This window comes from Coenobita brevimanus, chromosome 76, assembly GCF_032717465.1.
Source record: "Coenobita brevimanus isolate Jiangsu-jjx chromosome 76, ASM3271746v2, whole genome shotgun sequence".
Lineage (NCBI taxonomy): Eukaryota > Metazoa > Arthropoda > Malacostraca > Decapoda > Coenobitidae > Coenobita > Coenobita brevimanus.
In genome coordinates, this window is record NC_137029.1 from 25365448 (window position 1) to 25379933 (window position 14486).

A 14486-nucleotide genomic window follows, 5' to 3' on the forward strand; every position below is an offset into this window, starting at 1 on the left:
AAGTACACACAATCCACCCAACCATCTCTCTCCTGTACCACATCAATCGCTCTTGAGTAAAAGCTCAACAAGTTAGAAACACATGACCTTCCACTTCTGAATCCAAACTGACATTCAGCAAAAATATTCATCTCTTCCAGATATTTTATCCATCTGTCTTTCAGGATTCTCTCACACAATTTTGCGACCATGCTGGTTAGAGACTATCTATCTATCTATCTATAGCCCGACGCCCTAATCCCGCAAAGGGTGGCCGCAGACAAAACGCCTCCAAGTCACTCTGTCACCCACCATTTGACTCCCCTCCCCCCAACTCACCCCCCCCTCCCTCATATACCTCTCAACTCCATCCCTTCACCTCATCCTCGGTCTACCCCTCCCTCTCCCTCCCTCCACCTCACCTACATACACCCTCTTAGTCAGTCTTTCATTCTCCATTCTCTCCACATGTCCAAACCACCTCAGTGTATTTCTCCTAATCTTTTCAACCACATCCACATCTACCCCACAATGTTCCTTCACTTCTTCATTCGTCAACCTGTCCCTCCACGTCACTCCACATGCTCCTCTCAAGTAACTCATTTCCACTGCTGTCACTCTTGACTTGTTCCCCTCTTGCAATGTCCATGCCTCGCTTCCATACACTGGTCTATAATTCAGGGGTTCTTCCCTGTTTCCTCCCTTGTAAATTGGTACCACATTTGCCCTCTTCCATTCTTTTGGCACTTTCCCCTCTTCCAGTGAGCATACAATTAAGCTGTGAATTTTATCCGCCAGTTGTTCTCTGCATTCCTTCAGTACCCAATTAGAAATTCCATCAGGTCCTGGGGCTTTCCTTACATCTTGAGTTTCCAGTAATTTATACACTTCCTGTACCTCCACTTTTATATCTTTCATCACCGGAACATTTCTAATCACTCCCTCCCCTTCCACAAGCTCCTTTTCTTTAGTGAAAACTGACTGGAAACGTTTGTTCATTATTTCTGCTTGCATTGCCGCATCCTTAAAGACCTCTCCTTCTACTTTCAGTTTGGTGATTCCTTCCTTTTGTTTCAGTTTGCCATTAACAAATCTATAAAACAGTTTGGGTTCATCCTTGCATTTGTCAATTATACCTTTTTCAAAATTCCTTTCTTCTTCTCTACGTATTCTTGTGTATTCATTTCTTGTTCTTTTATATTCTTCCTTTGTTCTGTCGTTACCTCTCTTTCTCCAATTGTTCCACGCCTTATCTCTCTCTTTTTTTGCTATCATACACCTTCTATTAAACCACTCCTTTTTCCTGTTTTCTTTCCCTCTTACTCTTGGTACAAATTTTTCCACTCCCAAATTATAGAGGTCTAGAAAGATATCCCACTTCCTCTGTATCTCTCTTGTTTCTCTGAATTTTCTCCAATCCGCATTTTCAAAAAAGTTTCTCAATCCTGTAAAATTTGCTTTCCCAAAGTTGTATCTTCCCTGTCTATGAAGCTCATCTCTTGGCTCGACGTTTCCTATTAACATCTGGAACTCAATGACCACGTGATCACTTTTTCCCAAAGGACAGAGATATTCCAATGATTCTATTACACCGGGTTCTTTGGTGAACAGTAAATCTAACCTTGCTGGTGTGTCCTCACCTCGAAACCGTGTCTCTTCTTTGACCCATTGCGTCATCACATTATTCATTATTATATTTAATAACATAGTGCCACACGAATCCTCGCCGCCTCCCGAGTACCATTCCTCCCAGTTCACCTCTTTACAATTAAAGTCACCCACCAAAATTATATTATTGCTTTTCTCAATTATTTTTTGCAAGTAGCTAGCCATATCTGACAACATCTCATGGTATTTGTCATCCTTCCATGCTCTCGTCTTTGGGGGAACATACACTACCGCCATATCTCTCTTAACATTCTCTCCAGTGTGTGTGTGTGTGTGTGTATGCACACCTATGCACATGCATGCATGTGTATGTGTGTTCTTATCTAATTGCCCTTACCTAATTGTATCTTTACAGGAATGAGTCAAACTCGTATTGTCCTGTGTATTAAACCATTTCTGTCATACACATCCTAAAATTTAGGAACAGTTTTGGCATGCACTGTTTCATTCAGATACTGAATTTCCTTACATCTTTATTGCCTCTCTTTTATGTAGTCTTTTGCAATGTCCTCTTGTTGATGCTTCCCCATAGGTTATATATTCATATATGTCTATTTTCTCATTCCCTGAAATGCATTTATATAGCATAATCATGTCTCTTCTTTTCCTTCTCTCCTGTAGAGTTGTAGATTCAATTCTTCTTGTCTTTCTTTGTAGCTTAGATCCCTTAAGCTTGGTACCCATCTTGTAGCTGCCCTTTGTACTTTTTCAGTCTTATCTATGTGCTTTAGTGGTAGGTGGTGGCGACCATCATCCACTCACTTGATGTAATGCTGCCTACTTCTTCCTTTGCCTTTATCATTCTTTTTCTGTGCCTGCCCTCCTCTCTTCCTATTTCTTCCATCTTTCCTGTCACTTCTGATTGTTTTTCTTTCCTTTACAGGTGGCTTTACATTGAGTGACAAGCCAAATGGTTTCCTGTAAGCCAAGAAACCATTTACAACGCTTGGTGGTAACCATATAACCAAACCATATGTGCTCCCTACGTGTCAGCAAGTGGGTTGGTGGAGGGTTAGTGCCCCTCACCATAAAATAATAACTCAAAGTTAAATGGCCACCCATTGTGGGATTATGGCATCTGGCAATAAATAGATAGATAGATTTATGTGTTTTTTGAGATGAGGATTCCAGACTGCTGATGCATACTCCAGGGTTGGTCTTCATTTATGTAGTTATGTGAATACTATTCTCATATTAGCAAGCAGTGTATACATGTTCCTTACCTTCTCACTGATGTGGTCAGCCGGAGATAGTATGTTACTGATAATCACTCCTACGCCCTTCTCCCTTTCTGATATGTGTTGGGTTGATCTTCCTAATTATAACCCCAGTCTGGTCTTTTTTTCACTTTTACCAGACTTAATTACATGACACTTGTCCACATTAAATTTCATATGCCATTTATTGCTCCATTCATGATGTTTATTTAATTCTTCTTGTAGCTTTCTGCAAGAATCTGTTAGTAATTTTCCTTTGTATTTTTGCATCATCAGCAAACATATTTAGATACCTTCCATTTCCAGTGTTACTCTGTCATTTATATATACTAAAAACATAATTCGTGCCAGCACTAAGCCCTGTGGAACTCCGCTTGTCACTTCCCTCCATAATGAGTAATTTCTCCTAAGTACTGTTCTCATTTCCCTTTTTCTGAGAAAGTCCTGCATCCAGCAGTACAGCTTGCCTAGGATGCCTCCTTGATGGTACAGTTTCCATAAAAGTCTTTGGTGCGGTACTTTTGTCAAATGCTTTCTTGAAATTTAAATAGACACTGTTCACCCATCCTTCTCTTTTCTGTAATGTTTCTGTAACTCTTTAATAGTAGCTTAATAGATTAATAACACATGATTTTCTAAAACCGAACTGCCTTTCTGTTATCATACTGTGCTCTTCTAGATGGTTTACCCAAGCCTTACTTACCAGCTTTTCAAGTATCTTACTAAACACTGGTCAGTGATACTGGTCAGTAGGTGAGTGGATTCTGTTTATTCCCTTTCTTGAATAGGGGAACAATTTTTGCTTTCTTCCAAATATCAGGTAGTTTACCTTGACTGAAGGATTCCTGCAATATTAAATATAATGGTCTGCTTAACTCTTCTGCATATTCATGTGGCACCCAACCTGAAATTTTGTCAGGACCTTATGCTTTTCCTTTGTCTAATTTACTTAACTCTTCCTGTACTTCTTTTGCAGATATTTGTATATCTGGTAATATGTGTGGGCATTCATGTTCCATATCACCTCCTTCAAAATTAATTTGTTTTGCAAAAACTTATTGGAAGTTTTTATTTAGTGCTTCACAAATATCTTTCTCATGTATAGATAATCCCTTCATCCGTAATGGACTGTATTTTATTTTTAACTTCGGTTTTGCTTCAGATGTAACTGTAAAATAGCTTAAGTTGATCACTACTTTTATTTATAATGTCTTCCTCAAACTGTCTTTGAGTCTCCCTCCTTATCTTTGTATAATCATTTTTTGCCTATTTAAAGTTGTTATATGCCCTCTCACTGTTGTGTCTTCTATATCTGTTCCACAGCAAATCTCCTTTTTTATTTTTTACATACTGTATCAAACCATGTTTTTATCTTCATTTCTGTTTCTCTTTGCTGAGGGATGTAATTTTGGACTCCTATTGCATAAAAATCACCAAATTTTCTATTTATAACATTTAAATCTTGTCCTCTAAGGTCCTTTTTCCAATCTGTTTCTAAGAAGTACTTCGAGGCTATGATAGTTGCCCTTTCTGTAGTTTAGACTCGTTTTTTAACTAATTATTGGTAACTATGTCATATCCAGTCCTAAAGTTGCAGTTTAATACTGCATGGTTGCTTTTGCTGACTGGAGGATGATACATTATAAATTATTATCAATACAATTTTCTTGCCTAGTAAACGTAAGATCTAGTACTGATGGATCATCAAGTCCTCTTTTTATGTTGTGTTCTTTTACATTCTGTGTTAGGAAAAAAATCCAGGAGCTTTTAATCCCAAGAGCTTTCATGGCTTCTTATGTCTCTTATTCCAGTTTATATTTGTATTGAAATATCCAGTTAATATGATTCTTTCAGATTTCTCTTCCATCCTATGCAGTAATGTTCTTAAACTCTGAATTGTACTTTCTGCCAGGTCTTCATATTTGCCTCTTCCCCAAGTGTTTGTTTTGAGTGACATATATAAATCTGCCACAATTAATTTCCCTTCAGATGTGTTAATCTCCAGTGCAATCAGTTCTACATATGAGGGTATATCTAGTTTTATTTAATTGACTTGTAGATTTTAATTTTTTAAGATTATAAGTCTTCCTCCTTTTTTTAAATTTCTGTCTCTTCTCCATATATTATATTCCTGTAAGTTTAGGATATCGGTTGATATCTTTGGGGTTAACTTTGTTTCAGGCAAATAATATTTGATTCCTTTTATTTGGTATTGTCTTTCATCTCTAATAATTTAGGCACCATTCTATCAACATTTGAGTACATCAACTTAATCATCTTGTTTACATACTTGCTATAGCTTGAGTTTATAACCTTCCTTCTTTTTATTCCCTGTTGGTTATGTACCACTTTCATAGCTGCAATCCAGTTACGTGTACTCTGTAAAAAAATTTTTCTCCTACTCTGATCTTTTCTCGTTCTTTGTTTTTTCTTCCTTCCTCTTTATTTTTGGTATTCCCAGTTAGGCATCTTTTTATCCATACATTTTTAAATTCCTCTTTTTCTATGAGTTTGTTTGCATTGTTTTAGGGTTTCCTCCACTGTGTTCACACTCTGGAATGTTACTTTCAGAGGCCTTGACTTATTTCTCTCGTATTTCCCTAGTCTGTTGTGTTCCTCTATGTCTTTTTTTACAGATTTCCTCTGATACTTCCTTCGATATGTTCATTATGTTTGCCATCTCCTTTTTGTCTTGAAATTTTGTTTTTTTATTTATTCTTCATCTATACCAATAATTACTATAGATTTGTTGATATCTGCTGAATCTATGACTAATTTTGGGTTGTTTTGGATGATTTCTTTCACTTCCTTTCTAATGCTTTTTTCTTTGACTCTTGTTTCTAAGTCTTTCCTTACTGTCACCATTTCAGGATACATAGTTTCTACGTCATTTTTGTAACTTTGCATCACTTCGCTCACGTGGGTTATCTTCTCTTCAGTATCACTGCTTTGGTCTATTAGACTGCTTGCTTGCCTAGTTGTCTCTGTATCATTTCTGAACTCCTCCATAATACTCTCATGGTTAACAACTGTAGTTTCCATTTCTCTAATTTTCCTAAGCGAACCCACCTCAACTGACAGCTTATCTGTTGTTGTGTCTTTTTTGTTTAACTCCTTTACTAATTTTTCATTTTTTTTCCTTCTTCATGCATAATTGCTGCTTAATTTCATCTATTTCACTTTGAAAAGTTCTTTCCAGTTTATTCACTTTCTCATCTACTTTACTATATGTTTCCATTTCAACCAGTTCTTGGTAGAAATCATCATCCTGGTTTCTGCCTTTATCCCTTTTCTTAACTCCTTCTACAGTATATTCACTTTACTAAAGATGGTGCTCATCTTGTATTTCACTGAGGAAGATCACATTTACTTATAAGTATGCATTTCCCTGCTACCCACCTGGTGACAGACAACACCCAGCTGATGATGCTTTGATCAGCGGATTCTTTGCACTAATTGGATGTATTCTGTTATTTGGACAACGCTTTTGCTTATACTTGCTCTACTGTATTAGAACATCATTTAGTTTTACCTAGTACAGAGCTTGACTAATATAAAGATAGTATCTAGGTGTAGCCAGTTGTGGCCAAGGGTGGCCAGCATGGAACGAGGAGACAGACGTGTTTATTATTATTATTATTATTATTATTAGTGGTAGGTGGGGGCGCTCACCATCCACTCACGCGATGTAGTGCTGCTCTCGGGTGTCTGCCCTTTCCTCTCCTCCATCTTTCTTTTCTTCAATCCTCTTGTTTCTTTCTTTCCTTCATTCTTTCCTCGTTCTTCTGCCTGCAGATAACTTTACATTCCCTCTTCTGTCTTTCTTTTCTTCATTCCTCTTCCTTCAGCCTGTGGGTGACTCTACACTGAGTGACAAGCCAAATGATTTCCTGTAGCCTATACCAGGAAACCATTTACTACACTGGGTGGTAACCATATAACCAAATTTTGGTGCCTGGTGGCTTAATAGGTAATTACGGCACTCCAGTTGTATTGAGCCGGTGAAGGTTTATATCCAAGGGATGGTTGGGGTTTATTGCTCACATGATGTGACTTAGGTATGAGTTACGCTGGCCACTCTTATCTTAAATGTCAGGACCAACTTGCCTAGCCCCAGGCTCCTACGCTTCTCATGGGGCAATGTAGGATTGGATGATGAATGAATTAATTAGTTATTTTGTTGTAGGTGAGGGCACTCGCCATCCATTCACTCAAAGTAGTGCTGCTCTCGGGTGGCTGCCTTTTCCTTTCTTTCTTCTTTCCTTCCTTCCTCTTATGTCCCTCTTTCCTCTTCCTTCTGTCCACCAGTGACTCGACGCTGAGTGACAAGCCAAATGGTTTCCTGTACACCAGGAAATCATTTACCACACTGGGTGGTAACCATATAGCCAAATTATGGCACCTGGTTGTTTATTGGGTAATTAAAGTGCTCCAGTTGGATTGAGCCCGTGTAGGTTTATATCCAAGGGTGGCTGGAGTTTACTGCTCACGTAATGCCACCGAGAGATGAGGGAGGCTGATCACTCTCATCTTAAATGTAAAGACTAACTTGCCTAGCCTCGGGCTCCTACGGTCCTCATGGGAGCCAGCGCAGAATGAGGACATCACTTAGTTTAACCTAGTACAGAGCTTGACTCATATAAAGATAGTAATTATGTGTGGCCTGTTGTGGCCAAGGGTGTCCAGCGCGGAACGAGGAGACGGACATGTTTATTATTATTATTATTATTATTATTATTATCATTATTTTGTGGCAGGTGGGGGCGCTCACCATCCACTCACTCGAAGTAGTGCTGCTCTCGGATGGCTGCCCTTTCCCCTTTCTTCCTCTTATGTCCTTCTTTCATCTTCCTTCTGTCCACAGGTGACTCTACACTGAGTGACAAGCCAAATGGTTTCCTGTACACCAGGAATCCATTAAAATGCTGTGTGGTAACCATATAACCAAATTATGGCTCTTGGTGGTTTAGTAGGTAATTAAAGTGCTCCAGTCGGATTGAGCCAGTGTAGGTTTATTGGGTTTATTGCTCACGTAATGTCACTCGGGGATGAATGAGGCTGGTCACTCTTATCTTAAATGTCAAGACCAACTTGCTTAGCCCCAGGCTCCTGCGCTCCTCATGGGGCAGCACAGGATTGGAGGATGTATGTCTATGTATGTATTATTATTATTATTATTGTTATTGTAATGCTAGGTGTTTTTGGGTCAGCTTCCTGTCCCTCCAACGCGTAGTGTGTAGCTGGGTTCTCTTTGTAGACTGGAACTTAGACAAATAGGAGAGAGGCAGGACACAAAAACTCAAGGCAACAACCTTACATGTGTATTACTAAATTCTACAGCAGAACAGGTAGATGTCAAAAATACAGGTATACTGGACAATTATAATTCTTAGGCCTAGGTATGGAGTGTTAGTATCGCGCAGGATACTACTCAGGACAAGGTCGATTAAGGTGAATAGCACTTAGGGCAGAAGGGTTATGCACTATTATTGCAGGAAGTCTAGGTTCTATATATTGGTAGAATTGGTGGCACTATTTCACTGTGTGTAATTATTACTTTAACACTGGGGCCTGCGTATGATCTTAGTGTGGTGCGGTGTTATTATTTGGAAGCGTGTTCACTGTGATAGACCCGTGTTTCGTGGCCTTGCTGTGTTCACTGTTTCACTGTTACCTTGCTTATTCCACCACTCTTTTATATTGTCACTGATGCTTTTCTCACTGACGTCCTTTATACTGTTAACTCACTGTTCTGCCTTTACTTCCTATGTCATAGCCACTGTGCTTCACTGTCGCTCATTTTGGGTCTGGGCGTCGTGGCGGTCAGGTACAAGGGCGGCGGAGGTGACTCAGTTCACTACTGATGGGGCTGGGTTCTGTCAGGGGCCTCTGTGTTCAGGGGCCATGGGATCACGCGTAGGGGCATCATCTCTCATCCGGGGCTGCTGGTGGTGAAGGGTCCCGCACTTTTGGGGCATGGGGGAGGGAGTCTGGCCCTCAGGGCTGGGGCCGAATAGCTGCGTGAACTTCTTGCTCAGGCTCCTGGCGGAGGACGAACATCTCCGGCGTCTGGGTGTAGGGAGGTCCCGCCCGGAGGTCCTGGGGGGTGGTCTAGAGGTCCCAAGGGCTGCAGTCCCCGGTGGTTGGGGACGCCATCAGGAGGGAGCTGTGGCGTTGGCCTACGTCGGGGTCCGTCAGGCAAGTCCTTTCAGGATTCGGCTGCAGGGAGAAGAGCCCAGTGGTAGTCACGGGGCCTCTCCAGTACTCCTCCAGGCTGCGGGCTCCCTCTGGGTCGTAGGTTGGTGGGCAGGAGTCAGCACCTGGTGGAGTGGCTACTGGCCGTCTCCTACCGTAGGGCCTGGCTACTGGCCGTGGCCTTCTAGGGGCGCGGCTACCCGGCCGTCGCCAAGGCCCAGCTACTGCCCGAGGCCTGAGGGAGGGAGCGGCTACAGGCCTACTGAGGGGCACCTTCAGACCTGCTACCGGTCGTCTCCTGGTTACCTCCAGAGCGGCTGCAGGCCGTCTCCTGCAGGAGGGTCGAGCGGCTGCAGGCCGTCTCCTGCAGGAGGGTCGAGCGGCTGCAGGCCGTCTCTTGAGGGGCACCATCAGAGTGGCTACCGGCCGTCTCCTGACAAAGGCGGGAGCGGCTACCAGCCGTCTCCTGGATACCTCCGGAGCAGCTGCAGGCCGTCTCCTGTAGGAGGGTCGAGCGGCTACAGGCCGTCTCGTTAGGGGCACCTTCAGAGCAGCTTCTGACCATCTGACGAAGGCGGGAGTGGCTACCGGCAGTCTCCTTATTACCTCCAAAGCGGCTGCAGGCCGTCTCCTGTAGGAGAGTTGAGTGGCTACCGGCCGCCTCAGAGATGCTGACTGGAGCTGGAGTAACAGCTCCATCCCATGGTTGTCGAGGGTTGGGTCACCCCCAAGGTAGTTGTGGTTTCCTGCTATGGTGGCGGCAGGTGAGTTGCGGGTCATAGGGGCGCGCGGCCCGGGCGGAATTTCGTCCATCTCGCACGGAGCTGGACCGTGTTCTGTCTACCTCTCCGTGGGCTCTTTCTGGGGGTGTCATGTTGTTTTCAGAGCCCAAACCTGGCATTTTAATTACTATTATTATTATTATAATTTATTATTATTATTTATTATTATTATTGTTATTATTATTTTTATTATTATTATTACTGTTGTGTTGCTAGTTACTGCCAGAAGATTTTATAAAACTCAGGAGTGAGATGGTCAAAAACAACGGCCAATAACCTGTTTTGAGTGATCATCTGATGTTCTATTTATTTAACTATTCCCAGACGCCATAATCCCATAAGGGGTGGCCATTTGACTTTGAGCTATTTGTTTTATGGGGAAGGGCACTAACCCTCCACCAACCCATTGGCTGACATGTAGGGAGCACATATGGTTTGGTTAATTGGTTATCACCCAGTGTTGTAAATGGTTTCTTGGCTTACAGGAAACCATTTGGCTTGTCACTCAATGTAAAGCCACCTGTAAAGGAAAGAAAAACAATAAGAAGTAAAATGCTGTACAGTATAGTGCCACAAAGGGCGACCTAACACCCCCAGAAGGAGCCCACAGAGGAGCACCGACAGCACGCTGGGACTCAGGTCGACAATGACATAAGTCTGCCTGGGCTGCGCGCCCCTATGACCCGGAGCTCGCCCGCCACCACCATAGCAGGAATACAAGACTACCTTCCGGGCGAGCTGTCCCCAACCAACATCGGGATGGAGCTGTTACTCCAGCTCCAGTCAGCACCCCTGAGATGGACGGTAGCCGCTCAACCCTCCTACAGGAAACAGTCTACAGCTGCTCTGGAGGAAAACAGATGGCCTATAGCCGCTCCCGCCTTCATCAGGAGACGGCCTGTAGCCGCTCTGAAGGTGCCTGTGACGAGACGGCCTGTAGCCACTCAACCCTCCTGCAGGAGACGGCCTGTAGCCACTCCCAAGGGAATCAGGAGACGGCCTGTAGCCACTCCCGAGGGAATCAGGAGATGGCCTGTAGCCACTCCCGCCTTTGTCAGGAGACGGTCTGTAGCCACTCTGACGGTGCCCCCAGCAAGACGGCCTGTAGCCGCTTGACCCTCCTGCAGGAGACGGCGTGTAGCCGCTCGACCCTCCTGCAGGAGACGGCATGTAGCCGCTCGACCCTCCTGCAGGAGACGGCCTGTAGCCGCTTGACCCTCCTGCAGGAGACGGCCTGTAGCCGTTCCGGAGGCAAACAGGAAACGGCCTGTAGCCACTCCTGCCTTCGTCAGGAGACGGCCTGTAGCCGCTCTGAAGGTGCCCCTCGAGAGACTGCCTGTAGCCACTCAACCGTCCTGCAGGAGATGGCCTATGGCCGCTCCAGGGGGAATCAGGAGACGGCCTGTAGCTGCTCCCACCTTGGTCAGGAAATGGCCTGTAGCCGCTCTGAAGGTGCCCCTGAGTCGGCCTGTAGCCGCTCCTCTCCCCAGGCCACAGCCAGTAGCCGGACCTTAGCGACGGCCTGCAGCTACACCTCCAAAAGGCCACGGCCGGTAGCCAGGTCCTACAGCAGGAGCTGGCCGGTAGCCGCTCATCCGTCAGGTGCTGACTCCTGCTCATCAACCTACGACCAAGAGGGAGCTCCCAGCCTGGAGGAGTACTGGAGAGGCCCCGTGACTTCCACCGGACTCTTCTCTCTGCAACCGGATCCAGAGAGGACCCACCTGATGGACCCCGACGTAGGCTGACGCTGCAGCCCCCTCCTGACGGAGCCTCTGAACACTGGGGACCGCAGCCCTCGGGACCTCCAGACCGCCCCCAGGACCCCCGGGCGGGACCTCCCTACACCCAGACGCCGGAGATCTTCGTCCTCCGTCAGGTGCCTGAGCGAGAAGTTCAGGCAGTTATTCGGCCCCAGCCCCGAGGGCCGTACTCCCGCTCCAAGCCCCGAAAGCGCGGGGCCCTTCGCCACCCGCAGCCCTGGACGAGAGAGGACGCCCCTACGCATGATCCCGTGGCCCCTGAACGCAGAGGCCCCCTGCGGTACCCAGCCCCATCAGTAGGGAGATTGGGCCACTTCCGCCGCCCTTGTACTGTACCTGACCGCCACGACGCCCAGACCCAAAAGGAGTGACAGTAAAAGCACATTGTCCGTGACTTAGTGACATGAAGGCAGAGCAGTGATTTAATCATATAAAGGTAGTCAGTGCGAAAAAACACCAGTGACAATATAAAAGTGGTGGAGTACATAAAACAACAGCGAAACCGTGAACACGGCCAAACAGTGAAATACGGGTCGATTACAGTGAATATGCTACCAACTATAAAAAAACGCCGCATCACGGTAAGATCATACCCAGACCCCAGTGTTAAAGTAATAGCTACCAACAGTGAAATAGTGACACCCACTCCACAAATATCTAACCTGAACTTCCTGCAATAATAATATATAAACCTCTGCCCTAAGTGCTATTCACCCTACCTGACCTTGAGCTAAGTAGTATCCTGCGCGATACTAATAAGCCATATCTAGGCCTAAGAATTATAATTGTCTAGTGGATCTGTATTCGTGACATCTACTCGTTCTGCTGTAGAATTTAGTAATACACGTGTAAGGTTGTTGCCTTGAGTTTTTGTGTCCTGCCTCTCTCCTATTTGTCTAAGCTCCGGTGTAGCGTTATAATCTGTCCCCCCTGTCCTCCCCCTACGGCGCATGAGCGGGGGATTGCCAGAGGGGGGCGGGCAGGGGGACAGATTATAACGCTACACCGGCTTGTCTCGGATGTCTCCCCACCTCCCAGTGATCCATGAGACAGTGACTGCGCCCCTAGTGAAGTATAACAGTGACGAGGCGATAAAGTGCATTCATAGTACCAGACCAAGTGTTTTAAGTGAAATTGGAATGATGATGGTCTAACAGTGACAAGGCGGAACAGTGAATAGCCTTCTTCTTTGCTATCCTTATCTCATTCTAGTAGTTCAGTTACTCTTCTGTGATAGGAGCTGCCTAGCATGGGCCAACCGGCCTACTGCAGTTATCCTCTCTTCTTATGTTCTTATATACTGTAGAATCAAAGCGAAAGTGAATAAGACCAATGCATAATACCCATCATAGCCGTGGAGTTTGTATTAATAATTAACCAAAAGTCCCTTGCTCCCAGAAAATAGTAAAGTGAACACGCTTGTGAATGTTGTCTTGTTTGACTTTAGCAAAGCCTTTGACATCGTCAACCATTCGATACTCACTGACAAGCTGAGGCTACTTGGGGTCAGTGGTTCCTTGCTAACTTGGATCTCTGACTTCCTGTCCGGCCGCACCATGCAAGTGTCTGTGTCTGGCTGCGCCAGTTCCTCAAGGAATGTTCTCAGTGGAGTTCCCCAGTGATCGGTTCTAGGCCCCTTGCTATTTCTGGTATATATAAACTTTCTACCCGCATACATACGCTCCAAATGTAAATTCTTTGCTGATGACATGAAGATTTACCTTAAGTTGCGCCAAAACACTTGTTCCACATTAGCTGCAGACATAAGTACATGCCAGAAGGACATTGATATGGTCTACAATGTCGCTGAGTCCTGGGGTTTACGTTTTAATCTTGACAAGTGTACTGTTCTGCGATGTCAGAGAGGTCCAGTAGACTGGAATTCTATTGGTGCACTTCAGTACTATCACATGAACAACACCAGGCTCTCCGTAGAAACTACACACAAAGACCTAGGTATCTTGGTTGACAGTTCACTAAAATTTCATTCGCACATAAGAAATACGGTAAAAAAGGCAGCAGGCCTGTCAAATAATTTACTTAGGTCCACCCTCTGTCGAGACCGAGATTTTATGTTGACTTTATACAAATCCCACATCAGACCCATCATGGAGTTTGGCTCCACTGTATGGAACACAGGCTACCACGGAGATCAGAGGCTCCTGGAGTCTGTACAGCGCAGATGGACTAAGCAAATCAATGGCCTGTCTGAACTCAGCTATGCTGACCGTCTGAAAAACCTGGGCCTGTATTCTGTAAAAGGAGACTGATCAGAGCTGACCTCATTAAATGCTGGAAAATCTTCCATCGCCAGTCCCCAATTGCACCGCCTGAGCTCTTTTCTCTTCCTTCATTAACTCACACCAGGGGCCATAGATTCAAGGTGGCCAAGTCCCGCACTTCAGTTGAGTGTAGACGCAGGTTTTTCAGCATCAGATGTATAGACCTCTGGAACTCTCTTTCAGATGATGCTGTTAGTGCTGACTCAGTTGCATCATTTAAAAAGTCCCTCCACTCACAACTAGGTCACATCCTGTTCGACTATATAGAATAACTACGACTCTTAATTCGAAGTCCTTCAAGTAGTGCAACTACCGTGCATATGGCACAAAACTCAGCCTCTAATCACTAGTCTATTCTGATGATGATGTATATAGGAAACGAGGCTGGCGTGCCAGCAGGTACGGGCTGCCCTACTTCTTGTAATGCAGATTCCTACCGAGCCATACTGTTAATTGTAGTAGGGTAGCCAACCAGGTGAGTAAACCAATAAACTCCGCCTCATACTACCATAGACCCCAGTGCCTTACACCCTCCCCTAGCGAGCCTCATCTCTTCCACGCGCTCAGAGACCTTGGACTGTACTATGCATACTCCGCTTC

At 44.8% G+C, this 14486-nt stretch overlaps 1 protein-coding gene across 1 annotated transcript; it reads left to right on the top strand.

Annotated features, from left to right (window-relative positions):
- The first annotated feature begins 13313 nt into the window (after positions 1-13313).
- LOC145408202 (uncharacterized) lies at positions 13314-13874 on the top strand. The gene has a single exon (XM_080278957.1). It carries the CDS (start codon positions 13314-13316, stop codon positions 13872-13874), a length of 561 nt encoding a protein of 186 aa, XP_080135083.1.
- Positions 13875-14486: the final 612 nt, after the last annotated feature.

Bases quoted from the DNA above. Each gene is read 5' to 3' on its own strand.
- LOC145408202 (XM_080278957.1), top strand. From the start codon at position 13,314: ATGAAGATTTACCTTAAGTTGCGCCAAAACACTTGTTCCACATTAGCT.